The sequence below is a fragment of the Saimiri boliviensis genome, chromosome 15, assembly GCF_048565385.1.
Source record: "Saimiri boliviensis isolate mSaiBol1 chromosome 15, mSaiBol1.pri, whole genome shotgun sequence".
Lineage (NCBI taxonomy): Eukaryota > Metazoa > Chordata > Mammalia > Primates > Cebidae > Saimiri > Saimiri boliviensis.
Window position 1 is genome coordinate 71,925,785 of NC_133463.1, and position 27,820 is coordinate 71,953,604.

Below are 27,820 nucleotides of genomic sequence, written 5' to 3' on the forward strand. Positions count from 1 at the left end.
AGGAGCTCTGAGAAGCGCTGCTTGGGACAGCGGGAAGTCACTTCTCAGAGGTGCCCTGCACACTGGGCCTGGGAGCAGGCAGCCTCCTGGGGGTGTGGGAGCCTCACTCCTCCAGGGTGGGGTCCACTGGCTTCCCACATCTGCAGGAGCTGACGTGCCAGCTTCCCCCAGTACCACCCCGGGACGGGCAGCATGAGCCGGTCGAGGCACCTGGGCAAAATCCGGAAGCGTCTGGAAGACGTCAAGAGCCAGTGGGTCCGGCCAGCCAGGGCTGACTTCAGTGACAATGAGAGCGCCCGGCTGGCCACAGACGCCCTCTTGGATGGGGGTCCTGAAGCCTACTGTCGAGCGCTCAGCCAGGAAGGTGAGGTGGACTTCCTGTCCTCAGTGGAGGCCCAGTACATCCAGGCCCAGGCCAGGGAGCCCCCCTGCCCCCCAGAACCTCTGGGAGGGGCCGAGCCAGGCCCTAAGGCACTGGACTCCAGCTCCCTGCAGTCAGGCACCTACTTCCCTGTGGCCTCGGAGGGCAGCGAGCCCGCCCTACTGCACAGCTGGGCCTCGGCCGAGAAGCCCTACCTGAAGGAAAAATCCAGCGCCACTGTGTACTTCCAGACCGACAAGCACAACAACATCAGAGACCTCGTCCGCCGCTGCATCACCCGGACCAACCAGGTACCGATGCCAGAGCCCCTGTCTCCTTGGCCAAGTAGCGGGAGGATGGGGAACAGATAGAGCAGGGAGGGGTGCATTTTTCTCCCAGGGACAGAGTCCAGATAACTGGGGCTTCGAATGTAGGGGCATTGCTGTGGGCCCTGCTGTCAACCTTGCCCTGGACCACTGACCTCCTGATCCCACCTGTCACAACCAGGGTCCAGGCAACCACCTATCATCACCTATCACCACCTGTCACCACCTGTCACCACTTATCACCACCTACCACCACCTGTGACCACCTGTCACCACCTATCACCACCTGTGACCACCTGTCACCACCTATCACCACCTGTCACCACCTATCACCACCTATCACCACCTGTCACCACCTATCGGCACCTATCACCACCTGTGACCACCTATCACCACCTGTCACCACTTATCACCACCTATCACCACCTATCACCACCTGTGACCACCTATCACCACCTGTCACCACCTGTCACCACCTGTCACCACCTATCACCACCTATCACCACCTGTCACCACTGTCACCACCTATCACCACCTGTCACTACCTGTCACCACCTATCACCACCTGTCACCACCTATCACCACCTACCACCACCTGTCACCACCTGTTGCCAACTATCACCACCTATAATCACCACCTGTCACCACTTATCACCACCTATCACGACCTGTGACCACCTATCACCACCTATCACCACCTGTCACCACCTATCACCACCTGTCACCACCTATGACCACCTACCACCACCTGTCACCACCTGCCACTATCACCACCTATCACCATCTATAATCACCACCTGTCACCACCTATCACCACTTATCACCATCTATCACCACCTGTCACCATCTGTCACCACCTATCACCACCTGTCACCACCTAGCACCACCTGTCACCACCTATCATCCCTTATCACCACCTATCACCACCTATCACTACCTATCATCACCACCTATCACCACCTATCATCACCATGTATCACCACCTATCACCAGAACTCCCACAATTGCTTCATGCCTGGTCCCCTCTTCCATTTTGATCCCCAGCTTCACAGGCTCCATACTGCAGTAGAGCAGCTTTTTCTTTCTTGTGTGTGTGTGTGTGTGTGTGTGTGTGTGTGTGTGTGTGAGACAGAGACACACACACACAGAGAGAGAGAGAGAGAGAGAGAGAGACGGAGTCTTGCTCTCTGGCCCCAGCTGTAGTGCAGTGGCATGATCTCAGCTAATCATAACATCTGCCTCCCGGGTTCAAGCGATTCTCCTGTCTCAGCCTCCTGAGTAGCTGGGACTACAGGCGTGCACCACCACGCTCAGGTGATTTTTGTATTTTTAGTAGAGATGAGGTTTCACCATGTTGGCCAGGCTGGTCTTGAACTCCTGATCTCAGGTGATCTGCCTCTCTCAGCCTCCCAAAGTGTTGGGATTACAGGCGTGAGCCACAGTGCCCTGCTAGAGTGACTTTTTCTATACTACAAATCTAATTTGCTCCCTTCCCTGCTTAGAGCCTTCAGTAGCTCCCAGTTGCCCATAATGGGAAGTGCAAACTCCTTAGTGTGGCTCTCGCCCGATTCCACTCTACTCCACATGCCCTGCGGAGCTGTCTTTGGGTGTTTGGATGTCCTGTTCTCTCTGCCTGGCCCCGCTTGCCTTCCCTGCTTTTCATTTGCCACACCTGCTCCTGCTCCAGGACCAGCATGAAAGCCTCTTCCCCAGGAAGCCTTTCCTGAATTCCCCAGGCTGTGTTTGCGCTTCCAAATGTAAGGGCTCCCCTCTGCTGGGCTCACCCTTGCCCCTTTTCCTCTCAGATTCTGCTAAGACCTGTCTGCCCACAAATGACCTTGTGGCTCTTGAATCTAGCCAGTGACCGGGCAGAAGATAGGATAGGCAGTAGAGGGGGTTTCTCTCTCCACAGAACATTTGAACTTTGATAAGTGTCTTTAGAAGAGAAAAAGCTTTCACTCAACATGCTTAAAAAGAAAGAAAGAAAAATAGAAGAGAAAAAAACGCTTCAAGCCCAGAGCTTGGCTGGTAGGATTTCAGGCACTGTAAGAGCTGGATCAGGAGTTCTCCCCATGCCCCGGGACCTCCAGCCTCAAGTGATGTCCTGAGCTGTGAGTGCCCACCCCTCGTTCCTGATGCTGCAGACAAGCAGGGGAGAGTGGACCACAAAGAAAGACATTCATCATCTGTGAAACCCTCTCTGTCTCGCTCTCTCCCTCTCTCGTATTCAAATTATTTATTTCATTACATTTAGAAGACCTCATAAAAGACCATGTTGATATTTGGATTGGTTTTTTGCTAAGGTTGCAACCTCCTAAATGAATTCCCTCCCAAATTCAATGCTGTGCGAAATCTTAAAGTTCCAGAAAAAGCCATCAAGGGTGAAGAGGCCATGCATGGAGCGGGAGGGAGGGAGCAGAGTTCTGGAAAATTAACTGGAAGGTAGCAATAGGTGGAGCATCAGCTTTGAGGCTTTGAGTATGGCTGAACGGCTGGGCTGCTTCCCAGCAGTGTTTTGTGTTTCTGTGGCAGGGCGGAATTTGAGGGTGCGTCCAGGCAGGCGATCAGGAGCGCCTACGCTGCCTTGGGCTGGGTGCTGGCTGCACCCCCTTGGGCAAGTCCCTAGACTCCTTACGGCTCAGCTCCAAGGTGGACTAAGGTCCCTCCAGCCTCCAAGGCCTGTTCCTGAGTGTGCCACTTCTGGTCTTTCTGCATGAAGTTCAGTGTTCTCCCGAGGGGTGGGAACCAATGCTGTTGGAGAAATTGGCAATTGCAGCTGCTCAAAGGGTGACAGAGGCTCCCTGGAGGAAGCCAGGTTAGAGCTTGTAAAACGCAGTCCCCTGGCTGAGGCCCTCTCCTCCCTACTCCACGCCCAGTGAGGCTCCTGCATCCATCTCTAGGACCCTGAGGCCCACTAGTGTCCTTTTGACCAACATAGCACATTATGAACTTAGAACAACACTTAAAAAATCTGAAGAGTTGGCTAGGTGCGGTGGCTCATGCCTGTAATCCCAGCACTTTGGGAGGCTGAGGTGAGTTCAAGAGTTCACCTTGAACTCTTGAACTCTCCTGAGGTCAAGAGTTCGAGACCAGCCTGGCCAACATGGTGAAAACCCATCTCTACTACAAATACAAAAAAAATAGCCAGGCATGGTGGCGGGTGCCTGTAATCCCAGCTACTCAGGAGGCTGGGGGAGGAGAATTGCTAGAACCCTGGGGGCAGAGGTTGCAGTAAGCCCAGATCGCACCACTGCACTCCAACCTGCGCAACAGAGCATGACTCCATCTCAAAAAAAAAAAATCTGAAGATTTCACCTGAAAGTAAGAACTTCCAGCTCCTCTTAGCAGGTGGGGTCTGCTTGCGGGGAGTTGTAGCTGCTTCGTTGGGTGGATCCCCTATGCGACAGTCCCCACCATTGCTTGTTGTCCTGGGACCCTCAGGGCTTTACCCATTTGGGTGTCTGCGAGGCACCCAACAGTAACAAATTGGTTATTAATTATGTTATACAGGGATTCTATTATTAATAAAGAACTATTTCAAAAAAATTTTCAGTTTTAGTTTCTAATGGGGAAAACATCAATAGCTATAATCCACATGAATAAAAGCTCTTTGAGATCACCAATAATTTTCAAGAGTGGAAGGCAGGGTTTGTGACGTCCTTGCCACACACACATGCACACATACACATAAACAAATGCACATACGCACATCCCTACATGCGAGGGCCCAGGGACAGCCAGCTCCCACAGACAGCCAGGGAGCTGGAGCCTCAGCCCAGGCTGTCTGTGGATGCAGGTGGCAAAAAGAGGAAGATAGAGTGAGGAAATAGATTTGAATTCTCCCTGTCCTAAGCCTCAGCATCCTGAGACGAGCCAGAAGGGAACAAACAGAGATCCAGCCGAGAGGTACTTCCTGGAGCAGTTTCCACTCTAGAAGAAGCAGAAATTCTCCTTCCTTCCCTTCATGCTCAAATTCCTTTATTCCAGGCTGGGCACAGTGGCTCTCACCCATAATCTCAGAACTTTGGGAGGCCGAGGCAGGTGGATCACCTGAGGTCAATAGTTCGAGACCAGCCTGGCCAATGTGGTGAAAGCCTGACTCTACTAAAAATACAAAAAGGAGCCAGGTGTGCTGGCAGGTGTCTGTAATCCTGACTAACTGGGGGACTGAGTCAGGAGAATTGCTTGAACCTGAGAGGTGGAGGTTGCAGTAAGCCGAGATGGTGCCACTGCTCTCCAGCCTGGGCAACAGAGCAAGACTACTCTGTCTCAAAAAAGAAACCCTTCTCTTATTCTACAAAGCCTAACGTGCCGGCCAGCCCCATGCCCAGGACAGCAGAGTGGACCTCTAGGGAGCTTCCTGCCAACTGCCTGCTCCTTAGGGGAGAGGAGAAAGAATTAGACAGTGCAGTCCCAGGCTTGGGCAACTCGGTGCCTCGAAGTGAAGGGAGGGCCTAGAGCAGCGTTCACGGGAGAGGTGGTCTCCAAGTTGAGTCTCAAAGGCTGAGTAAGCATTTGCTGGCAGAGAAAGAAGGGAAAGCAATTCATCTTTTCAGTAGAGATGGGGGTTTCACTACACCACCCAGGCTGGTTTTGAACTCCTGGCCTTAAGCAATCAATACACCAGCCTCAGCCTCCAATGTGCTGGGACTGCAGGAGTGAACCACCATGCCCAGCCTTCAACCCACTATACCTTCTAAGGAAGAATAGTGCTCCAAACCAGTAACTGTCTTCGGATTAATCCAGCTGGAGGACAACCACAACCAGAGGCAAACAAGATAAACCTAGACAGGTGAGCCTGTATTTCCAAGCATCCTTTAATTCAGGATGCTGGGTTATTTCCAAACGTGCCCCTGTCTCTGTTCAACCACCAGCTCACCAGCCTATCTCGGGAAAAATGATGATACACTGGCACAGAACTGAAGTACTTACTGACCGATTGGGAGGGGAGGGAGGGAATTGTTTCTTTTGTCAATACCTTGGAAGAGGAGGCAAATACCTTTCAGCAGACAGAAAGCCTAAGCTGCTTTCAGTGCTGTAAGGTTAAATGTGTGCAAGACAACTAATTGTGTGATTATAGGGCCGTGGTTCTAATGATCATAGCCTCATTATTAGAACATTCTGGTTTCCTGCTCAGGGTGGGCAGTTTCTGAGGATTTCCCCCCTTGTCCAGCTATCCATCCACATCACAGAAAGTTGGTTCCAAGTGGATACCAGCCATCAGTTTGGCCTGTCAGTGAGAGGTCTCTCTTTCCTTGCTACTTCACAGATGGTGGTGGTTTAAAAAAATATATTGTGCTGGGCGTGGTGTAATCCCAGCACTTTGGGAGGCCAATGAGGGTGTATCACCTGAGGTCAGGAGTTCAAGACCAGCCTGACCAACATGGAGAAACCCTGTTCCTACTAAAAATACAAAATTAGCCGGGCATGGTGGCACATACCTGTAATCCCACCTACTTAGGAGCCTGAGGCAGGAGAATCACCTGAAAACGGGAGGCAGAGGTTACGGTGAGCCAAGATCGCACCATTGTACTCCAGCCTAGGCAACAAGAGCAAAACTCCATCTGCAAAATATATATATATATAGGTGATATATATAAAAATTATTAGAAAGATAGTGGGACATTATTATTACAGGTAGTCTTGAAGAAAGAGAATGGCCATATTCCCTGTGAAAGAAAAATATCTTGGGTTCCCAAAATCATTAAGAAAACTGAAGCTGGAAACTCTCATTCTATTCAATGTCACTCCTCTGCTCACTGATACAGGCATATATCGGAAGGAAGGAAGGAAGGAAGAAAGGAAGGAAGGAAGGGAGGGAGGGAGGGAAGAAAGGAAAAGATAATTATGGAGGATATACTGAACCCTAATATGCACTTGACATTGACATTGAGATGAAATAGAAGAAATGATTAGTATTCAGTAATGGTGCTGGGACATTTGGTTTTCCATGTGAAAAAAATATATAAATAAAAATATATGTATCATCTAGGTTTGTGTAAATATACTCTACAATGTTTACACAATGAAGAAGTCACCTAATGATGGATTTCTCTGACTGCATCCCCACCATTGCCACTGACGGTATCTGCATTCACTCACTGGCAATCATAGTGGACACACTATCACTTGGTGGTGTTTTCTTTCTTCACTTAATTCATTGTTAATACACATTTGTTGAGACTATACAGCAGGTTTAACTTCAGGCTATAAACATTTCACCTCATCTTACCGCTTCTGCGTAATCATTGTAATCAACATTTTTTATTTTTATTTATTTACTTATTTATTTATTTTGAGATAGAGTCTCACTCTGTTGCCCAGGCTGGAGTGCAGTGGCACAATCTCAGCTCATGGCAACCTCCACCTCCTGGGTTCAAGCGATTCTCCTGCCTCAGCCTCCTCAGCAGCTGGGACTACAGTTGTGTGCTACCAGCCTGGCTCATTTATTTTTATTTTTTATTTTTAGCAGAGATGGGGTTTCACCATGTCCGTCAGGCTGATCTCGAATTCCAGACCTCAAACGATCTGCCTGCCTCGGCCTCCCAAAGTGCTGGGACTACAGGTGTGAGCCACTGAGCCCAACAGTAATCAATGTTTCTAATGACTTAATAAGCCTAATAAGCTGCTTGTCAACATACCACAATTAAGGTATTAGAAAGGACTCATGATTGGGTGACAGAGAGTAAACCCAAACAAGGTGAAGAAGAGAAACATTCATTGACATCCACAGTGTAAAAGTCAAGGGCAGCACTGGCCTCCAGCATGGCTGGAACAGGTGTCCAAATGACACCGCTGGGACTCTGTCTCTACCTCCTGGCTGCTTTCTCCAGGGCTGGCTTCATTGTCAGGCCGGCTCACCCCAACAGGTAGCAAAATCGCTGCCAACAGCCATTGCTTATAAACTACCAGCTAAGCAACCTTGTCGAAAGAGCCCCTCCTTTTCCCTGGAGTTGCAGCTGAAGTCCTGGGCTGACTCTCATTAGAATAACTTAGATCACGTGACCACCTCTGGACCAACCTCTGTGGCCAGCAGAGGATGCAATGCTCCCATTGGTCTAGCCCTGGTCATGTGCTCTCCCCATGTCCAATCAGGAGATGGCAGTAGACCCATCGAAACCACATTAATTGTGAAGGACAGGCAATTCCTTAAAGTTAGATTGGGATGCTGTTGGCAGAAGAAGAGGGAATGAATGCTTGGCAGGGGGAACACAGGTATCTCTCCTGCTCGCTGGATGTCTAGGACTCCCCTCCCCAGTTTCTACTACGCCAGATGATGCAGTAGCTGTGGGTAGAGCATGACTCCCTTCCCCATCCCACAGGGGGAAGCTTGTTCTAGTCGTTTATATATGGGGCCTCACATGGGGCCTCACATGGGATTCCACAGCTTAATGACATTTGAAAATCAGTGGCCATAGCGTGCCCTCTAGCTCCAAGTGGCGGCGAATCCATAACCTTAACTTTCTGCCCTCTGTAACCTGCTGAGGTGCTGCTTGTTCTCTGCTCTCCGCTTTCTAGCCTTTTCCCTTCCTCCTCTGCCCTCCCCAGTCCCACAATGGGCATAGGGGCCAAGCGATCCGTGGTGGGGCTGGAGGGGTGGGATCGGGACGGGGGCAGCGGCCTCCACTCCAGCACTTCCCTTTCCTTCCTTTAATCCTGCCCAGTCAGACCCACTCTCCCCCTATCCTCTCCCATCTGGTCCAATGGGAACAGGTCTCCCAGGCCCACTGGGACTCAGGCAGTTTGGCTAAAACTAGTTAGCACCTGGACCTCACTTTTCTGATAACTGAGCCCTCTGCCCTGGCCCAGGTACTGGTCATCCTGATGGATGTGTTCACGGATGTGGAGATCTTCTGTGACATTCTAGAGGCAGCCAACAAGCGTGGGGTGTTCGTTTGTGTGCTCCTGGACCAGGGAGGTGTGAAGCTCTTCCAGGAGATGTGTGACAAAGTCCAGATCTCTGACAGTCACCTCAAGGTAGGGGCCCCAATGAGATATTAGTCCAAATAGGATAGTCTATGCAGTAGTCACGAATGTCCCCCATCTTGTGTTAATAGCTTAACACAATAAAGCTTCATTTCTTGCTCAAACTCCTCTGTAGGTCGGATGGGCGTCCTCCATCTTGTAGCTACATCATGAGAAATACATGGCTTCCAAGATAGCCATGACAGGGAAAGAGAAGGCTGGAGGACTGTGCAGGGTGTTTCCAGGATCTGACCTGGAAGAGACTTTCATCGCTTTCTCTTATAACTCATTACCTCACCCAGCTGCATGGGTGACGGGAGATGAAAAGTGTCAGGGGTATCTGGTGCACAGCATCTCTGCCATGTGCTCCTGTTCTCTCAGCCGGAGAAGCCCAAGGAATGCATCTCACAGGGAGGCAACCTCCAGGGCCTGTGGGTACATGTTCAAAACTCGCTGGCCCCAGCAAGACATTGATCCTCTTGGACTTTACTGAACCCCCTACTTCCCTCTCCCAGCGAAGAGAAGAGAAACCCAGAGATAAGGGTTTGATTCGTCACACAAATTTGAGGACAACTTATTCAAAGTCAAATGTGAAAACCACCCGTAGCTTTCATGAGTAGGTCCGGCTGAACAGCTGATGGGTGGCCCTCAGAGTTCTTTTGATCAGTTTCCTCTAGTTCAAGCAAGAGAGGTTCTTTCCTCTGGAAGAACCTCCCAGATAAGAATGAAGCCTCCTCCCTCCCTCCCTTCTCTGCACGGATGCAGCTGAGTTCAGGGCTGCCTCCTGCTGCCTCAGGCCTTGGGACCTCTGACTGCTGGGTCTGCTGGGCATGACATGGATCACACCTCCTTGGCCATTGAAACCAGGTCAAGAGTGTCAGAGCTAGCCTTGCTTTCATGGCCTGTGCTGGCCACACCTGACAGTCCTCTGCTCATCATAGGGTGATGGGATATGTCCCTCCTCTCAAGATGTCACAGAGCTATGGAGAAGCCTCGGGGAAGCAGCTGGAGTCAGTACCGCCGTTTCCAGAGTCTGCCAAGCTACCAGCAGTCCCTCGTGGGATCCAGGCAGTACTCCACCTCCCTCAGCCTTAATCTTGAGACTCCCATACTTTACCTCCCCTTCCATTTCTCCAGCCTTCCAGCCCTAGGGCAGCAGCACAGGTGCTACAGGGAAGGCAAGGGGCAAATAGAGCTATGGTAGGGATGTGGACATACCCTTGCTTAAGACAATACAGGGTCTATTGCGACCTCCACAAAGCCACCTCCTCTGGCTGCACCAGGCCTTCCCTCTGATCAGCTTGGGGTCAGGGACTCAGGTCACTAAAGCCACTTACAAGGCGGGGCTGGGCTTGCCTCCAACTGACTGCCAGGCCTCTTGTGGCTCATGGGGGCCCAGACTAAGGGCTCCGTAGGCATCAGGCCCTTGCCTTGCTTTTATTTGCTGCCTTATTTGAATTCTACCCACTTCCCTTTTTCTTTTTGTTGCCAGCTAATGCGAAGACAATGAAGACAATTTAGACAATTCAGCCCAAGGAAAAAATTAACATGGCCCAGAATCCCACCAACCAGAGATAACACATCTCCATTTTAGTGAGGCTTCTACCAGCCATTTTCCTACACAAATTGTCTTGGTCCATCACAGCTGCTGTAACAGAATTCCATAGACCGGTGGCTTATAACAATAGAAATGTATTCCTCATGATTCTGGAGGCTGGGAACTCCAAGATCAAGGTGCTGGCAGATTAGCCGTCTGGTAAAGGTCACTTCCTGGCTTATAAATGGCTGTCTTCTTGCTGTGTCCTCACGTGGCAGAAGGGATGAGGCAGCTCTCTAGGCCTCCTTTATAAGGCCCTCATCTGCTGGGGGCAGTGGCTTACACCTGTAATCCTAGCACTTTGGGAGGCTGAGGCAGGCAGATCACAAGGTCAGGAGATCAAGACCATACTGGCTAACACCGTGAAATCCTGCCTCTACTAAAAATACAAAAAATTAGCTGGACGTGGTGGCATGCACCTGTAGTCCCAGCTACTCAGGAGGCTAAGGCAGAAGACTAACTTAAACCTGGGAGGCAGAGGTTGCAGTAAGCCGAGATTGGGCCCCTGCACTCCAGCTTAGGTAACAGAACGAGACTCTGTCTCAGAATAAATAAATAAATAAATAAATAATAAGGCACTCATCCTATTCATGAGAACTCCACCTTCATGACCTAATCTCCCAAAGGCCCCACCTTCTGATACCATCACCCTGGGGATTAGGTTTCAACATAGAACGGGGTTAAGGGGAACACACACATCCAGCCTCATGCCCAAATGTATCTCTATAAACAGAATTAGGGAGTGACACCTCGACTTTCCCTCCGACAGAACATTTCCATCCGAAGTGTGGAAGGAGAGGTGTACTGTGCCAAGTCAGGCAGGAAATTCGCTGGCCAAATCCGGGAGAAGTTCATCATCTCAGACTGGAGGTTCGTCCTGTCTGGATCTTACAGGTGAGCCCTAGATTCATCTCGGGTCAACGATTCGTGGAGGACAAGGGCAGAGTGAGGTGCAGACCAGCTTCTGTTGCTCACACACACACACCACCGCAGCTCCCAGGACGTCTCCCTCTGCCCGGAGCTGGCGCTGCTTCATATAAATGGGGTGAGAGGCAGGAAATCTGGGCCTGGTGAGAATTCAGGTAGAGAGGCATTTCCAGATGCCTCAGTTTCCCTTAATACTGCAATAGGACATAGAATCCTCTTTTCCCTCCTCAGATATCTTAGATGTGATTATAAAATGATAAAAAAATTTGTTTACTTGTGTGTGTGCACACCCCTTTACACTTTTTTCCTTTTTTTTTTTTTTTCTTTTGAGATGGAGCCTTGCCCTGTCGCCCAGGCTGGAGTGCTATGGTGCAATCACGGCTCACTGCAACCTCCACCTCCAGGGTTCAAGCTATTCTCCTCCCTCAGCCCCACAAACAGCTGGGATTACAGGCACCACCACCACACCTGGCTAATTTTTGTTTTTTGAGTAGCGACTAAGGATTTAGTAGAGACTTTAGGATTTCACCATGTTGGCCAGGCTGGTCTCAAACTCCTGACCTCTGGTGATCCACCTGCTGTGGCCTCCCAAAGTGCTGGGATTTCAGCTGTGAGCTACTGTGCCCAGGCCCATTTCATTTATTTAATTTTTCTTATTTTAAAATAAATGCATTGAGATTTATTAATTCACATGCCAAATAATTCATTGAAGTGTGCAATTCGTTGGTTTTTGGTATAATTCCAGAGTTGTGCAACAATGACTACAGTCAGTTCTAGAACATTATCATCATCCCAATTTTAAAAATCCCATAACCATTAGCAGTCACCGCCCCCCATCTCCTCCAGATCTCCCCAGTCCCACGCCGCCACTAATCAACCTTCTACCACTATAGATTTGCCAATTCTAGATCTTTCATATGAAAAGAATCATATAGCCGGGCAAGGTGGCTCAAGCCTGTAATCCCAGCACTTTGGGAGGCCAAGGCGGGCGGATCACGAGGTCGAGAGATCGAGACCATCCCGGTCAACATGGTGAAACCCCGTCTCTACTAAAAATACAAAACATTAGCTGGGCATGGTGGCGCATGCCTGTAATCCCAGCTACTCAGGAGGCTGAGGCAGGAGAATTGCCTGAACCCAGGAGGCGGAGGTTGCAGTGAGCCGAGATCGCGCCACTGCACTCCAGCCTGGGTAACAAGAGTGAAACTCCGTCTCAAAAAAAAAAAAAAAAAAAAAAAAGAAAAGAAAAGAATCATATAATATGGGGTCTTCTGCAACTGGCTTCTTTCACTTAGCAAAATGTGTTCAAGATTCCCACTGTTGTATGGACGTACCACATGTTATTTATTCATCAGTTGATGGGCTTCTGGGGTTTCCACTTTTCAGTCCTAATGAATAATGCTGCTGTGAACACTCATGTACAATTTCTTGTGTGGACACAGATTTTCAGTTCTCTTGAGCATCTGCTAGCAGTGACATTGTGGGTGATAGAGCAATTCTATGTTTAACCCTTTAAGGAACTGCGAGATTTTTATGCCATAGTATGGAATGTAAAATGGCCATACCATTTTACATTGTTGCCAGCGATGTATGAGGGTTCTAATGTCTGCAGTCCTAGGCAGCACCTACCATTGCTTCCCTCTTTGATGATCCTGGGGGTATGAAGTGATGTCTCATGCAGTGTTGATTTACATTTTTCCCTGATGGCCAACCATGTTAAGGTCTTGTGCTTGTTGGTCCTCTGCATGTCTTTTTGGGGGAAAATGTCTCTTTAATTTCTTTTTATTGATTGAGACAGAGTCTTGATGTGTCACCCAGGCTGGAGTGCAGTGACGTGATCACAACTCACTGCAGCCTCGATCTCCTGGGCTCTTCCCACCTCAGCTTCCCAAGTAGCTAGGACTTTAGGTGTGCGCCACCACACCTAGCTAACTTCTAATTTTTTATAGCGCTAGGGTCTCACTGTGTTGCCCAGACCAGTCTCAGCCTCCCAAAATGTTGGGATTATAGGCATGAGCCCAGCACCTGGCCTCGATTTGTGTTTAGACCCTCACGCATAGACTCCTACATCCAAGTGACTGACCATACACTTATTCTAGCAATGCTGCCTTGCCTGGATCTGTCTTTGAAACTCGACTACAGAACTTAAAAGACATTCTTTGAAATGTTCTCAGTGGCAGCATTAGCGAAGTGCATTTGATGGCGGGTTTTGTGAGAGGGATGAATTGAGGAACGGAGGAACAGCTGAAGGTCATTTGGGAACATTTTATTTAGGAAGGTGATGAACGTGACAGTGCAGAAGGGGCAACTGATTGTGTCTTCTCTTCCTCTGCTGCAAACACACAGCAGTGACCAATGAAATATGAGCACAAACACTGGGATACGCGGGGTGGGGGGGAAAGGCAGGCCTCCAGGGGGTGGTTTGGACGCGCTGTTTCCCCAGGGAGCAGGAGCTGGAGAGGCTGTTCCAAAGGCAGGTGAAGCCAACTGCAAAATCTCTAGCCAGAGACAAATGAGCATAAAGGGAAAGAGAGAAAGGGGGAAAAAAAAAACAAAAAAACCCCTTACATTTAAACTGTGCTATCTTTCTTTAGCCTTATTAGTGCCCTTTAGCTGAAATTTCACTTTCAGCGATATTAACATTACGACCACCCGTCTTCCTTGGGCTTGTTTGTACAATGTCTTAGTCCACTGGGGCTGCTATAATAAAATACCATAGACTGGGCAGCTTCTAAACTACGGAAACTCATTACTGACAGTCCTGAAGTCTGGGAAGTCCAAGGTCAAGGTGTTGGCAGATTCAGTGTCTGGGGAAGGCCCGCTTTCTGTCTCATAGACTGCTGTCTTTTCACTGTCTTCACACAGTGAAAGTGCATCTTTATCCGTTATGGTAAAAAAAGGGTGAGAGAGCTCACTGGGGCCTCTTTTGCAAGGGCACTAACCCCATTCACGAAGGTTCTACCTTCATGACCCAATCATGCCCCAAAGGTCCTACACACTAATACCATCACATTGGGGATTAGGATTTCAAATATGAATCTGGGAGAGACACAGACATTTAGTCTACAGCACAGAGTATAACTTTCTTTCCATCCCATTATTTTCAACTTGTGGTTAGATTTTAAGTGTGTCTTTTATGAACAACATAGCATTAATTTTTTTTTTTTTTTTTTTTTTTTTTGAGATGGAGTCTTGCTTTGTTGCCAGACTGGAGTGCAGTGGTGCAATCTCGGCTTGCTGTAACCTCCGCCTCCCACGTTCAAGCGGTTCTCCTGCCTCAGCCTCCCAAGTAGCTGGGACTACAGGGGCATGCCACCATGTCTAGCTAAATTTTTTTTTTAGTAGAGACGAGGTTTCACCACGTTGGCCAGGATGGTCTCGATCTATTGACCTTGTGATCCACCCGCTTCAGCCTCCCAAAGTGCTGGAATTACAGGCGTGTGCCATCACACCCATGTGCCATCACACCCGGCCTAATTTTTCTTTTTTTCTTTTCTTTTTTTTTTTGAGACAGTCTCACTCTGTTGCCTGGGCTGGAGCACAGTGGCTCGATCCCCACTCACTGCAGCCTCCGCCTCCTGGGTTCAAGTAATTCTCGTGCCTCAGCCTCCCAAGTAGCTGGGATTACAGGCTTGCATCACCATGCCCAGTTAGTTGTACTTTTGGTACAGATGGGTTTCGCAGTAATAGTCAGGCTGGTCTCAAACTCCTGATCTCAGATGACCCACCCACCTCAGCCTCCCAAAGTGCTGGGATTACAGGCGTGAACCCCATTGCTCCCAGCCTCATTCAAGTTTTTAAAAGTATAATTTTATCGTCTCTGTCTTTCAGGAGGTATAATCTCCTTAGTTACTGTGATTGCTGATCTATTTAAGTTTATTTCTAATATTTATATTTTAACTTTGCTTTGCTTTTCCCCTTTTGTGTTTGCATTTGAATGGGCAGGTTTTCTTTCTTTCTTTCTTTCTTTCTTTTTTTTTTGAGCTGGAATGTTGCTCTGTTCCCCCAAGGCTGGGGTGCAAGGACGCCATCTCGGCTCACTGCAACCTCTGCCTCCCTGGTTCAAGTGATTTTCCTGCCTTCTCCTGCCTCAGCCTCCTCAGTAGCTGGTACTACAGGTGCGCCCACCATCACATCCAGCTAATTGTTTTTTAAATTTTTAGTAGAGACGGTGTTTCACCATGTTAGCCAGTATGGTCTCGATCTCCTGACCTCGTGATCTGCCTGCCTTAGCCTCCCAAAGTGCTGGGATTACAGCCATGAGCCACCGTGCCCAGGCCAGGTTTTCATATTACTCTTTTTCTAGGTAGCTCCCCTTTTTTTTTTTCTGCTTGCTACGAAGCTCAATAAACTATATCTTTACTCTTTTCCTTTAACGGGACTCCTTCAGTTTTTAAAATACTTTACACATTTTCCAAACAAAGTCTAAAATTGTGTCATAATTTTCCTGTCTTCCCAAACACAACAAGGACCTTCGTGCACTGTTTTTTGACATTTTGGTTCCTATTAAGTTCATCAAGGCTGTTTCACCGTAAGACACAGAAAATCTCCTTCAACTGCCTAAGTTAAGGCAGAAGGGAGGGTGCTGTGAGGCTGGCAGTTAATCTCAGGCACAGCCAGGGGCAGGAGCAGGGGCTGCCAGGCCTCCCCAAGTCTGGGAAAAGCTAGAGTCAAAGCCGCTCTCACTGGCTTTTACGGGCCCACAGGCCTACTGTTTAGCTACTTTTTCTGGTTCTCTCTCCTGCCTCATGGATCGTATGAGTTAAATCTGACCTCATCCCTGAGCTTTGCAGCCTCCCAGCCCAGCCCCCACCACTGTCACCCCGGGTCCAGCAATTCTGTCAGCCCAGATCACCAACCAATGGATGAGCTGCCTCTGAGTCTGGTGTCCACCCCGAGCCAGTAACCTGCGGCTGGGGCAGGGCTGACAGAAGGGCACTTGGCACGTGGCAAAAACACGGCTGCCCTTCCAGGCCTAAGGTGGGGCCAGTTTTCAGAGAAGCATCTCCAGAATATGTCTAGTACAGACCACTCCCTCCTCAAACGTTTTAGAATTTGAAGGTAGGAGAACAAGGCTAAGAGAAAAAAAAGAATGTAGCTTAGGAGGCATCTCAAGTGCAGTTCACACCTTCCTGCCCAACTCGCCCTGGGGTCTGCGATGCTGTTCGTAGCCTGGAGGGTCCAGCGTAAGCGCCTGTCCTAGGTGCTTCATGTAAATGGCATTCTAATTCAGTATGCGGCATTTTGTGGCTGACTTCTTTCACTTAACGTTTTCGAGGCTCCCTGGAGCTGTAGGGTGTCAGCGCTTCGTCCCTTTTTATGGCTGAGCAACATTCCATGGACCGGATGGACCATAATTGGTTTATCTGGTCACCAATCAATAGACATTGGGGTGTTTCTCCCTTCTGGCGATTGTGAATATTAGCTGAGGAATTTTTGCAGTGCTCTTGACACTCCCTTTCTAGACAGACATTCTGCCCTGGGGAACATCAGTAAAAGGAAGGAGGCTGAGCCAAGGGCTGGAAGAGCTGAGGATTCCCTGAACATGGGGAAGAAATCGAAGAACAGGTACAGTTTCAGCTCTCCTCATGATCCACTTTAAAGTGACCTGGTCGGGCGCAGTGGCTCACGCCTGTAATCCCAGCACTTTCCGAGGCCAAGGCGGATGGATCACCTGAGGTCAGGAGTTTGAGACCAGCCTGGCCAACATGGCAAAACCCCATCTCTACTAAAAATACAAAAATAGCTGGGTGTGATGGCGCATGCCTGCAATCCCAGCTACTCGGGAGGCTGAGGCAGGAGAATCGCTTGAACCCAGGAGGTGGAGGTTGCAGTGAGCCAAGATCGTGCCATTGCACTCCAGCCTGGCAACAAAGCAAGACTCCATCTCAAAAAAAATCTTCTTACCCAGATGCTCTTATCTATAAAGTCCTGCCCCAAAGTTAAATATCAGGCAATTATTTTTGAGAAATGTTGCACCCTCCCAGGACCCACTAGCTGCTTTGCACACAACCATGGGGCGGGTATATCTGTGGAAAAAGGAGAAGGCCCGGGAACACGATAATTTGGAAATAGAGATGTAAAGATAAAAGACTGAGAAACAAGTTCTTATTATCTGTGCATATGATGAAAACTGATGAAGGAGCTTAAGCAACTGGGAGGGATTTTGAACATGTCAAGGAGATCAGAACTGCGCTAGGAGTTGGGGCCTCCTCCCTCTCCCAGATGGGTCTCAAATGCTGGGCAGATTAAGCTGAAACACATTCCCAAGATAAACTTCCCTTTAACACCTTCAGGAAAACAGAATATTTATCTTCAGCTTCTCAAAATATGAATTGTTCCACCCTCAAATCCTCAAATCCACATCATTTCACTTTTAAACCAAACATAATTATCTCATACATTATGCTTCCCCCAGAAGAACAAGAATTTAAATGTGTTAGGACATACCTAACTTTTTTTTTTTTTTTTTTTTGAGATGCTCTATTGCCTAGTGAGATGGTGGCATGATCTCAGCTTACTGCAACCTCAGCCTCCTGGTTCAAGCAATCCTCCCATCTCAGCCTCCTGTGTAGCTAGGATTAGAGGCTGCCGCCACCAAATATACAAATAAACAAAACCCTGCTAATCGTTTTGTATATTTAGTAGAGACAGGGGTTTTACCATGTTGGCCAGACTGATCTTGAACTCCTGACCTCAAGTGATCTGCCAGTCTCAGCCTCCCAAAGTGCTGGGATTACAGGGGTGAGCCACCATTCCCAGCCTCTATACCCAACTCTTTTTTTTTTTTTTTTTTTTTTTTTTGAGACGGAGGTCGCCAGGCTGGAGTGCAGTGGTGAGATCTCAGCTCACTGCAACCTCTGCCTCCCAGGTTCAAGTGATTCTCCTGCCTCAGCCTCCGGAGTAGCTGGGATTACAGGCTTGCACCACCACATCCAGCTAATATTTGTATTTTTAGTAGAGACGGGGTTTCACCATGTTGGCCAAGATGGTCTCCATCCCTTGACCATGATCTGCCCACTTCAGCCTCCCAAAGTGCTGGGATTACAGGCGTGAGCCACCGCACCAGCCTGGATACCCAACTCTTAATAGCTGTGTACCTGCCATCTCTCCAGAACAAAATGGAAAATAGTAAAACACTCTATTTGTATTAGAACTGTTGTTGTAGAATTAAGTTAAACAGCAAGTGTAAATACTTAGCTGCTGGGCATCTGAGATGCACTAAAAAAAGGTCACTTAAGAGTGTATTGTTAGGCCGGGTGCTGTGGCTCACGCCTGTAATCCTAGCACTTTGGGAGGCCAGAGTGGGTGGATCACCTGAGGTCAGGAGTTCAAGACCAGCCTGGCCATCATGGTGAAACCCCATCTTTAAAAAAAAAGAAAAGAAAAGAAGAGTGTGTTGTTAAGACATCAGTATTACTTATACTTTCAAATTTGTTTTGATTTTAATAATTATAATTCCAAGCAGGGTCCGTCTGAAGAGAATTAGTGAGTTTGACCAGGCAGGCGGTGATTACTACTGTTACCAGCATTTTTATGCTTAACTGATATTGTATATTTTTTTTTGTCTGTTGTATAAAATGATGTGACCTCACTTTCCAATAGGTTTCTGTGAATTAGAAAAGAGTTATTATTATTAAAGAACACTGATTTACGTTATTTGCGAAGCATTATTCTAGGAGGGAAGGGTCCTTCATGGGTGTCATTCTTCTGCAGGGTTTGTTAGAGGGAAAGTGCTGGAGGAACATGCGTTCCCCCACCCCCTCAACCCCTAATCCCTCTCAGCCCCACTGCCCAACCCACTCCCCAAGCAGAGAAGCCAGCAGCTGGGTGTGGTTGCTCATGACTGTAATCCCAGCACTTTGGGAGGCCGAGGCGGGCGGATCACGAGGTCAAGAGATCAGGATCATCCTGGGCAACATGGTGAAACCCCGTCTCTACTAAAAATACAAAAAATTAGCCGGGCGTGGTGGTGCGTGCCTGTAGTCCCAGCTACTTGGGAGGTTGAGGCAGGAGAATTGCTTGAACCCTGGAGGTGGAGTTTGCAGTGAGACAAGATTGCACCATTGCACTCCAGCCTGGGGACAGAGCGAGACTCCATCTCAAAAAATAAAAAAGGACTATAGTAAGGATTTAATCCTTATGACAATGCTTTGAAGAAGGTGTTATCCTCCTAATTGACAGGGTGGGGGATTAAGGCATAGAGAGTGGAGGCAACTGGCCCAGGGTCACCAGCTTCCTTGACAAGAGTCACTGGTTCTCCAATGCCTGTGAAGCTGGCGGCTGGGCTTGTTAGCCTGATATGCGGCTCAGGAGGAGGGTGGCTGTGGCCTGGATCCATTCAGGGCCATTTGTGTTTACTGTCATTCCTGAGAGCTGTGGAGGAGCCAGCTCCTGGAGGGAGCACAGGAAACCCACAATGATTTTGCACTTGTCGTTCAAAGGTGATCTGTTTACCAGCCTTTCAGGAATCATCTTCCCTGGGACCAGTCTCCCCTTAGAGTTGTTTCCAGCAAAAACAAGAAAATAAACCAGAAGAGGCCCTTCATCCCTTTCTTTTAGCCCAGGTACCTGTGGGCTTCAGATATTTGGGCCCCTCCTTTTGGTTGTACACACTTCTCCCAATCTGACGATCCCTGCTTCCTTCTCCAAGGCTAGAGGGCTGAGATGCTGCATTTCAACACCGAAGGGCTGGTTGAGGGTCTGACCCCAGCACAGGTGCCATGCCAGTGCCATCAAGAAACACTGCTGAGTGGGCAGGTGGAGTGGTGTGTGTGCTCTAAGATCAGCAGGAGCTAAGGAAGTGCTCTGGGGTCAGCCGAGAGGGAGCCCCCACTTCTGCCTGGCGGGTCCAGGAGTTCGGTGCCATTGGCTGGAGTTGGGCATTGAAGGATGAGAAGGATTTCAGGGGGTGGGGAGGAGGCAGGCAAAATTGGGCCCTGGGAACAGCAGGGGAACAACAGCAAGACACCATCCTCGCTTCTAACTGGCTTCCTGCGTGCCCTCACTGCCACCCGTGGGTTTTCTCTCCCAGGAACAGAAACAAAAAGGAGATCAAACCCCTTTCATCTTTAAAATCCTTCAATATTCACCACTACTCCTAGGGAAAAAAAAAAAAAAAAAAAAAAAATCTCCATCCTTACCAGGATCTCTGTCTCAGTGGGATCCTCCTCCTCAACTGTGTTGGAACAGCATGGGACTCCTCTGGGGTCTCTCATGCTCTTTCCAGCCTCAGGGCCTTTGCATTTGCTACCCATGCCCTCCGTGGGAGAGCTCATTCCTGCTGTCTCTATCTTGCTAACATCTCATCTTGCAGGCGGCATCTTCCAGATCATTGCCTCAGAGACCTCTGATCACCCATACCACGTCCTCCCAGCCTCCATGGCTTCACACCCATCATGATTTCGAACGATTTGTGAACTTGATTAACCAAGATTGCAAACAGCATGAAGTCAGGGACTGGACTGGGTATGTTTTCTTCTCTGTTGCTTTCCTGGCATGAAGTACAGCAAATACGGTACCTGATGTGTTATACATGGCCACAAATATTTGTTGAATGAATGAATGCATAAATGAATAAAAGCACTTTGGCTTCTGGCCATCCAGTGTGCTGAAAGAATACAGTTTTTCAAACTGTGCCTCACCATCCATTAGTGGGGTGTGACATCAATTTAGTAGATGATGTCTAGCATTTTTTTTTTAATGATACAGAATAGACTAAAAATAATCAGAGCAGACTGAGGTCAGGGATGTTCTGGAAATTATTGTGTAGTTATGTACTTGTAGGTCATGAAGTAAAATGTGCTTTTCCAAGAATAGCCAAGATAAATCCAAAGAAGAAAAACAAGCGGGGAAGACTCGCCCTAGCAGAGTTCAGAACTTGTCATGAAACTGCAGTAATGAAGACAATGTGGCATTGGAGGAGGGACACGTTGACACACAGAAGAGAAAGCTCAGGCTCAGACTCACACACGACAGGGCATGCCGGAGCAGTGGGGAAAGGAGGAACCGGAAAAAATAACTCCCCTTTGCAAAATGGGATTACTACCCACCTCCCACGCATTTGCTTACAAATAGACTTGCAATAGATGAAAATAATTTAAATGTTGAAAATAAACTTTAAAACTCTTAGATTTCTTTTTTAAAAAATACACATATTAAAAAAAAAAAAAGCACTGACCATAAAAGTTTGCTTAATCTGACTATGATACAATTAAGAATGCAGGTTCAGGGTCCGGAGCGGTGGCTCACGCTTGTAATTCCAGCACTTTGGGAGGCCGAGGTGGGTGGATCACCTGAGGTCAAGAGTTTGAGACCAGCCTGACCAACATAGTGAAACCCCGTCTCTACTAAAAATATAAAAATTAGCCGGGTGTGGTGGTGTGTACCTGTGGTCCCAGCTACTTGGGAGGCTGAGGCAGGAGAATCGCTTGAACCCAGGAGGTGGAGCTTGCAGTGAGCCGAGATCGTGCCACTGCATTCCAGCCTGGGTGACAGAGCGAGACTCCATCTCACTCACTATGTTGAGATGTGTGGGCGGGTGGCAGGTGCGTGGGGGCTCTGGGGGCCGAGCACAGTGCATGGCGGAGACACAGGTGCTGGGGGCCTGAGGAGCTGGCAGGACATCTTTGGACTTGTTCTGTTGAGCAAAGCAGCAGCTATGTTGCCTGATACAGCCTGGTTCAGATAACAAAGGGCATCTGGCTTCTGAGCGCAGCGTGGCCCTTGGTCCCTGGGCTTGCCTCCTGTACCGTGGCAGGGCTGGCTCACCTTTCCTGGAGAGTGGGTGGTTCCTGGCAGGAGGTGAAATTTAAACAAAGCCTCATTGCTGTTCCCAGGATTACTGGAGCCCTGTTCGGCCCCACCCTGCCTCACAGAGCAGGGAACCCCCAAACCCCGGCTGAGGCCAAGCCTTTGGGTGGCAAGACAGGTGGGCCGGGGGCATCCTTGGTGGGCTAATTTCTGCCTAGCTCTGGCCCTGTCCTGGCTTGGTGACCATTCTCCTGACCATCCTCCTCTCCTTGCTTCAAGTTCACCTGAGCAGGAGCCCAGGACCCTGTAGCCTGGTGCTCTTGGGAGGTCTATGCTGTCACCAGAATTTCAAGCATTGCGGGTGGGGGATGAAAGGAGCTTCCATCCGAAACAGAAAAGAGTTTGGTTAAATCTGAGAATCACACAAAGTAGTAAGTGCCTTAGGCATTTGGTTCCCCCCCCCCCCCCCCCCCCCCCCCCCCCCCCCCGCTAACCTGTAAGTGGTGGGCCCAGGCCTGTCCTTGAGGGTTTCTTTCCCCCACACCCCCCCTCCCCCGTGTCCTGGGTGCTTCCTCCATAAACCGTGTCTCCTGTCTCCGGGAGGCACACGGTGCCCCTCCTCCGATCATCCCTGCGGGGTCCCTCTGCCTGAAAACGGAGCCGAATCCTCTTTCAGGAACACTTTAGATGTTCATGAAAATGCAGCCTTTTGCAGCGACTTTTCTGACCCCTGACCCCTGTGTGGTTAGGGGAGCTGGCGCTGCGCGTTCCACGGCTGGAGACTGGAAAGCCCGGCTGCTGGGTGACTCCCCTGAGCGCAGAGTCCGGGCGCTGGGGACTCAGCCCCCTTCTGCCTCCTCAGAGAGCCGGTAAGGAGCTGCAATCTGAGCACCAGGAGGGAGCCTTGAGGCCGGGGATTCGCTCTGGCGTCTTAATTAATCGCCTGCAAACACGATCTGGCCGCTGAGCCTCAGTTTTGTGGTCTGTAAGAGAGGCGCTGCGACGTCTCCCTCTCAGGGCTTCTGCCAGGATGAAACGAGCTCGCGAGGAGGGGCAGTGGGCATGAGTTGGTTCCCTTCCGTCTCTTCCCTGAGGGGACCCACAACTCCCAGGGTACCCCAGGAGGGTCTTGGGGTGGGGGCCGGCCAACCCTCCTATTCGTCCTTCTCTTCCCCCCTCCTCTCCTCCTGCTCTTCCCCCCTTCTCCCCTCCTCTTCTTTCCCCTCCTCGCCTGTTTCCCTCCTCTCCCCACCCCCTCCCTCCTTTTCCCTCCCCTCCTCCTCTCCCTTTTCCTTCTCCTCTTCCCCCTCCCTTCCCTCTTTTCCCTCCTCCACCCGCCCTCGCCCTCCTGCTCTTCCTCTTCTCCCTCCTCCCTCTCCTCCTCCCTCCTCTCCCTCCTCCTCCCTCCTACTCTCCTTCTCCCCCTCCCCCCTCCGCCCTCCCCTACTTCTCCCTTCACTTATCCTCCCCCTCCTTCCCCCTCCCCCCTCACGCTCTATCCTCTTCCCCTCCAGCTTCACCTGGCTCTGCGGACACGTGCACCGGAACATCCTCTCCAAGTTCACGGGCCAGGCGGTGGAGCTGTTTGACGAGGAGTTCCGCCACCTCTACGCGTCCTCCAAGCCCGTGATGGGCCTGAGGTCCCCGCGGCTGGTGGCGCCCGCCCCGCCCCGAGCAGTCCCGGCCAACGGCCGCCTCAGCAGCAGCAGCGGCTCCGCCAGTGACCGCACGTCCTCCAACCCCTTCAGCGGCAGCTCCGCGGGCAGCCACCCCCGCGCCCGAAGCGTGTCGGCGTCTCCAGGGCCCGGCAGCCCTGCGGCCCCGCACCCGCCTCCACCGCCCCGGTTCAAGCCGCGCCACAGTCCCTGGGGGGCCCCGAGTCCCCAGGCCCACTTGTCCCCGCGGCCCCACGACGGCCCGCCCGCGGTCTACAGCAACCTGGGCGCCTACAGGCCCACGCGGCTGCAGCTGGAGCAGCTGGGCCTGCTGCCGAGGCTGACCCCCGCCTGGAGGCCCTTCCTGCAGGCCTCCCCTCACTTCTGAAGGTCCCTTCCCCCGCTGCCCTCCGAAGGCCCAGGCTGGGCACTCCCGGGGGCCCCAGGACCCACCCCCACAGCGACGGGTGTTGAGCGCGCTTCCCTTTGAAAAGACACTCAAAGCCGGGCGCGGTGGCTCACGCCTGTAATCCCAGCGCTTTGGGAGGCCGAGGCGGGCAGATCACGAGGTCAGGAGTTGGAGACCAGCCTGGCCAACATAGTGAGTGAAACCCCGTCTCTACTAAAAATACAAAAATTTTGACTGAACTTCTGATGAAAGAAAATGAGGCCCGGTGCGGTGGCTCAAGCCTGTAATCCCAGCACTTTGGGAGGCCGAGGCGGGTGGATCACGAGGTCAAGAGATCGAGACCATCCTGGTCAACATGGTGAAACCCCGTCTCTACTAAAAATACAAAAATCTAGCTGGGCGTGGTGGCGCCTGCCTGTAATCCCGGCTACTCAGGAGGCTGAGGCAGGAGAATTGCTTGAACCCAGGAGGCGGAGGTTGCGGTGGGCCGAGATCGCGCCATTGCACTCCAGCCTGGGTAACAAGAGCGAAACTCCGTCTCAAAAAAAAAAAAAGAAAAAAGAAAATGAAACAAACAAACAAAATACAAAAATTAGCCAAGCATGGTGGAGTGTGTCTGTAATCTCAGCTACTCGGGAGGCTGAGGCAGGAGAATCGCTTGAACCTGGGAGGTGGAGGTTGCAGTGAGCCGACATCGCACCATTGCACTCCAGCCTGGGCAATAGGGAGACTCCCTCTCAAAAAAAAAAAAAAAAAAGAAAGAAAAGAAAAAAAGAAAAGAAGAAGAAGAAAAGAAAAAGGAAAAGGCACTCAAAATCATTGCCATGGTTCAGTGTTCCCAGACCCCAGGCCAACCACTCGCCAACCCCTACCAGTCCTTAGGTTCCCCTCTCTAGTTCGACCTGTGCAGCACATTCCAGAAGGTTCCAGGGAGGTTGTGGGGCAGCTAGAGAACAAAATCATGAAAACTGAGTCCCTGTCTTCCATGCAGGGCTTTCATAGTAATGGTCCCCAAAACTCTGTAATAAGCAGCGGCAAATGCAGCCCAAGTTTTACAATGGGTAAACTGAGGCACCAAGCAGTAGATGCTAGGTTGGTACTTCTGGTTCCCAGTGCCCAGAAATGGTTCACTCCCAAGAGATTCAGCAAAGAAAGACTGAAGAGAAGGTGTGGGAACGTTCTGGATGTTTCAGGAGAGTAGTGGAAACCTCTCCTTCTTGGAAAGGCTAATACTGGAGTATTCCTGCACCGGATGAGTTAGGGATAAGGCCCCAGAACCTGTATCTGTGAGTTGAATGGGGCTGTCTGAAGCTGTAGCCTCCAGGGATAAAGCCAGCTGAGGAGTCTGGGGGTTGGGTTGGATAAGCCAGTTTAGTAGACTCAGATTCTTGCTTCAGAGAGCCTTGGCCTGGCCTGGAGGTCCCTGAAGTCTAGGCTGGACCTGGGAGCTTGAGTTGTCAGTGGTCAGAACCCCACCACAGAGCCCATGCCAGTCTTGAGCAGCAGGGAGGACTCAGCTGTCCCCAGATCTAGGTGCCTCTGTCCATCCTGGTCATCTCCTGAAGAATAAATGCTGAGCCTCACAAGCCCCATCATTCATTCTTTCTCAATTCACAGTGCCCCTCTTTGTTCCTGGGATAGTGCTAGGTCCTGAGGGCACAGCCTAGGTGAGTGCAAAGAAATCTAGGATACTTAGAAAGCCTACAGGAGGGGCCGCTTGCAGTGGCTCACGCCTGTAACTCCAACATTTTGGGAGGCCGAGGTAGATGGATTACCTGAGGTCAGGAGTTCGAGACCAGCCTGACCGATATGGTGAAACCTCATCTCTACTAAAAATACAAAAATTAGCCGGGTGTGGTGGCGTGTACCTGTAGTCCCACCTACTAAAGAGGTTGAGACAGGAGAACTGCTTGAACCCAGGAAACGGAGGTTGCAATGAGCTGAGATTGCACCAGTGCACTCCAGTACTGAGCGACAAAGCGAGACTCCATCACCAAAAAAAAAAAAAAAAAAAAATAAGAGTGAGAGAGAATATAGAGTAGGGGTGGCTGGCCCTGTGGTGGGTGGGACATAGAGGAAACTTCCCAGAGAAAGTGACAGTTAACTCTGCACCGCAGGTGTGACAGCGGGGTCAGTGAGATGTGACCCGTGCTGGGGAGTCAGAGGGGAGCAGGTGGCGACTCCCATTTCCAGGTCCTCTCCTGCCACCCACAACTCACCTCAGCAATGTCTTCTCCTTGCTTGGTTTTCAGCTGGGAAGCTCAGCCTGCCCTGTGGAGGGCTAAGAGCACAGCGCTCTTCCTCCTGGTGGCCTCTGACCCCGACAGCCTGTGGCATCCTCCCTGTCCCCTCTGCCCATCCATCCCTCTGTGCCGATTCTCCTCTCTCCCAGCATGGCCAGGGGCATCTTGGCTTCCAATTTCTTTTATTATTATTATTATTAATTATTGTATTTCTGTCCTTCACTTTTTTCCTCCTTAGTTCCTGAAAGTAAACAAAACAAATAAACAAACAAACACTTTGGTACTGGTAGCTTTCTCAATCCCAGCCCTGACCCTGCTGTTTCGCAGCTGACGCCTGAGATGAGGTTAGAATGATCTGCCCCACCTGAGCATTCCAAATTGGATTTCACCATGTGCTGAGAAAATTTAAGGAAGGCAAAGCTTGCCAGGTGATAGCAGTTCCCAGGCTCAGCTTTCCAAAGGCCTCAGCCTGTGCCTGTGTCCAGCTCAGTCCTGGCGGACAGGGGAAAACCAGCAGGTAGGAAAAAGCCCCCGCTCCTGACCACTCTCCATCAGCAGTCTCCCCTCCATGGCGGCCTTTGTTGACAAGGGTACAGTTTCTCCTCTCCTGGGCACCTGTGATGTGTGACGTGCTGCCTGCTGGGAGGTTAGGTGGGGGTTGCCCTGGTGAGTGGAGCGTGAGCTCAGGGTTGCTTCTGGTGAAACTTTGAGAGCCTGGGTGCAGGTTGCCACATAGAAGCAGCTCTCCAGTGGAAGCCCTCTTCTGCCAGCCCGGGATCCTAAGCAATAAGCAGAATTCCCCACTCCCACCCCACCACCCCCCGTGGCTATGTAGTGAGCAAGAAATAAACTTTTGTTGTTTAAGCCGCTGCGATGTGGGGGTTGTTTCTTCCTGCACCATGATCTAGCTTTACCCAAGTGATACAGCCTCTGAGACCCCTAACTCCAGGCTGGGCCATTGCTCTGGATTCCCACGGCCCCCCAACAACCATTTCCACCAGAGGATTAGGGGTGGTTTTACACACCTGGCAATTGTAAGTCTGAAAGCCAGAACAAGTCCTTAGCCCACTTTCAAATCCTATAAAACCTGGTAACATTCTGTTTTTAATTCAGCTCTGGGTTATAATCACACTGTACCTCCCTCGCTGGGGCCTGCTTGCTAGTGTTGCTCCGTGTCTTTAAACATATGGAGTCTTGGCTGGTTGCAGTGGCTCAGGCCTGTAATTCTAGCACTTTGGGAGGCCGAGGCAGGTGGATCACGAGGTCAGGAGATCAAGACCATCCTGGCCAACACAGTGAAACCCCATCTCTACTAAAAATACAAAAAATTAGCCAAGCATGGTGGCACGCACCTGTAGTCCAAGCTACTCCAGAAGCCGAGGCAGGAGAATCCCTTGAACCTGGGAGGCGGAGGTCGCAGCAAGCTGAGATCGCATCACTGCACTCTAGCCTGGGCGACAGAGCAAGACTCCATCTAAAATATATATATATATATATATATATATATATATATATATATATATATATGGAGTCTCTACTACAGTGTGAATTTCAACAGCCACAGCTTAGTATCTCCCATGTGCCA

General features: G+C 50.2%; 1 protein-coding gene across 5 annotated transcripts; it reads left to right on the top strand.

The window, feature by feature from the left end:
• FAM83A (family with sequence similarity 83 member A) lies at nt 1–27,102 on the top strand. Of its 5 annotated transcripts, XM_074387099.1 has the most exons (5): nt 193–672; nt 8,497–8,664; nt 11,019–11,143; nt 23,443–23,702; nt 26,474–26,581. In XM_074387099.1, the coding sequence occupies exons 1-5, from the start codon at nt 193–195 to the stop codon at nt 26,497–26,499; spliced, it is 1,059 nt and encodes a 352-aa protein (XP_074243200.1). In that variant the 3' UTR covers nt 26,500–26,581. The 5 variants fall into 5 exon arrangements, with proteins under 5 accessions (XP_074243201.1, XP_074243202.1, XP_074243200.1 ...); XM_074387100.1 differs by lacking the exon at nt 8,497–8,664 and having other exon boundaries at nt 1–672; nt 23,443–23,711; nt 26,563–27,102; XM_074387101.1 differs by lacking the exons at nt 23,443–23,702; nt 26,474–26,581 and adding an exon at nt 20,493–20,777 and having other exon boundaries at nt 1–672.
• Nucleotides 27,103–27,820: the final 718 nt, after the last annotated feature.

Excerpts from the sequence above, each read along its gene's own strand:
- FAM83A (XM_039464908.2), top strand. The coding sequence starts at position 193 with ATGAGCCGGTCGAGGCACCTGGGCAAAATCCGGAAGCGTCTGGAAGAC. Across the intron at positions 673-8,496 it reads GCATCACCCGGACCAACCAG|GTACTGGTCATCCTGATGGA; the intron begins GTACCGATGCCA and ends GCCCTGGCCCAG. Across the intron at positions 11,144-23,442 it reads GTCCTGTCTGGATCTTACAG|CTTCACCTGGCTCTGCGGAC; the intron begins GTGAGCCCTAGA and ends CTTCCCCTCCAG.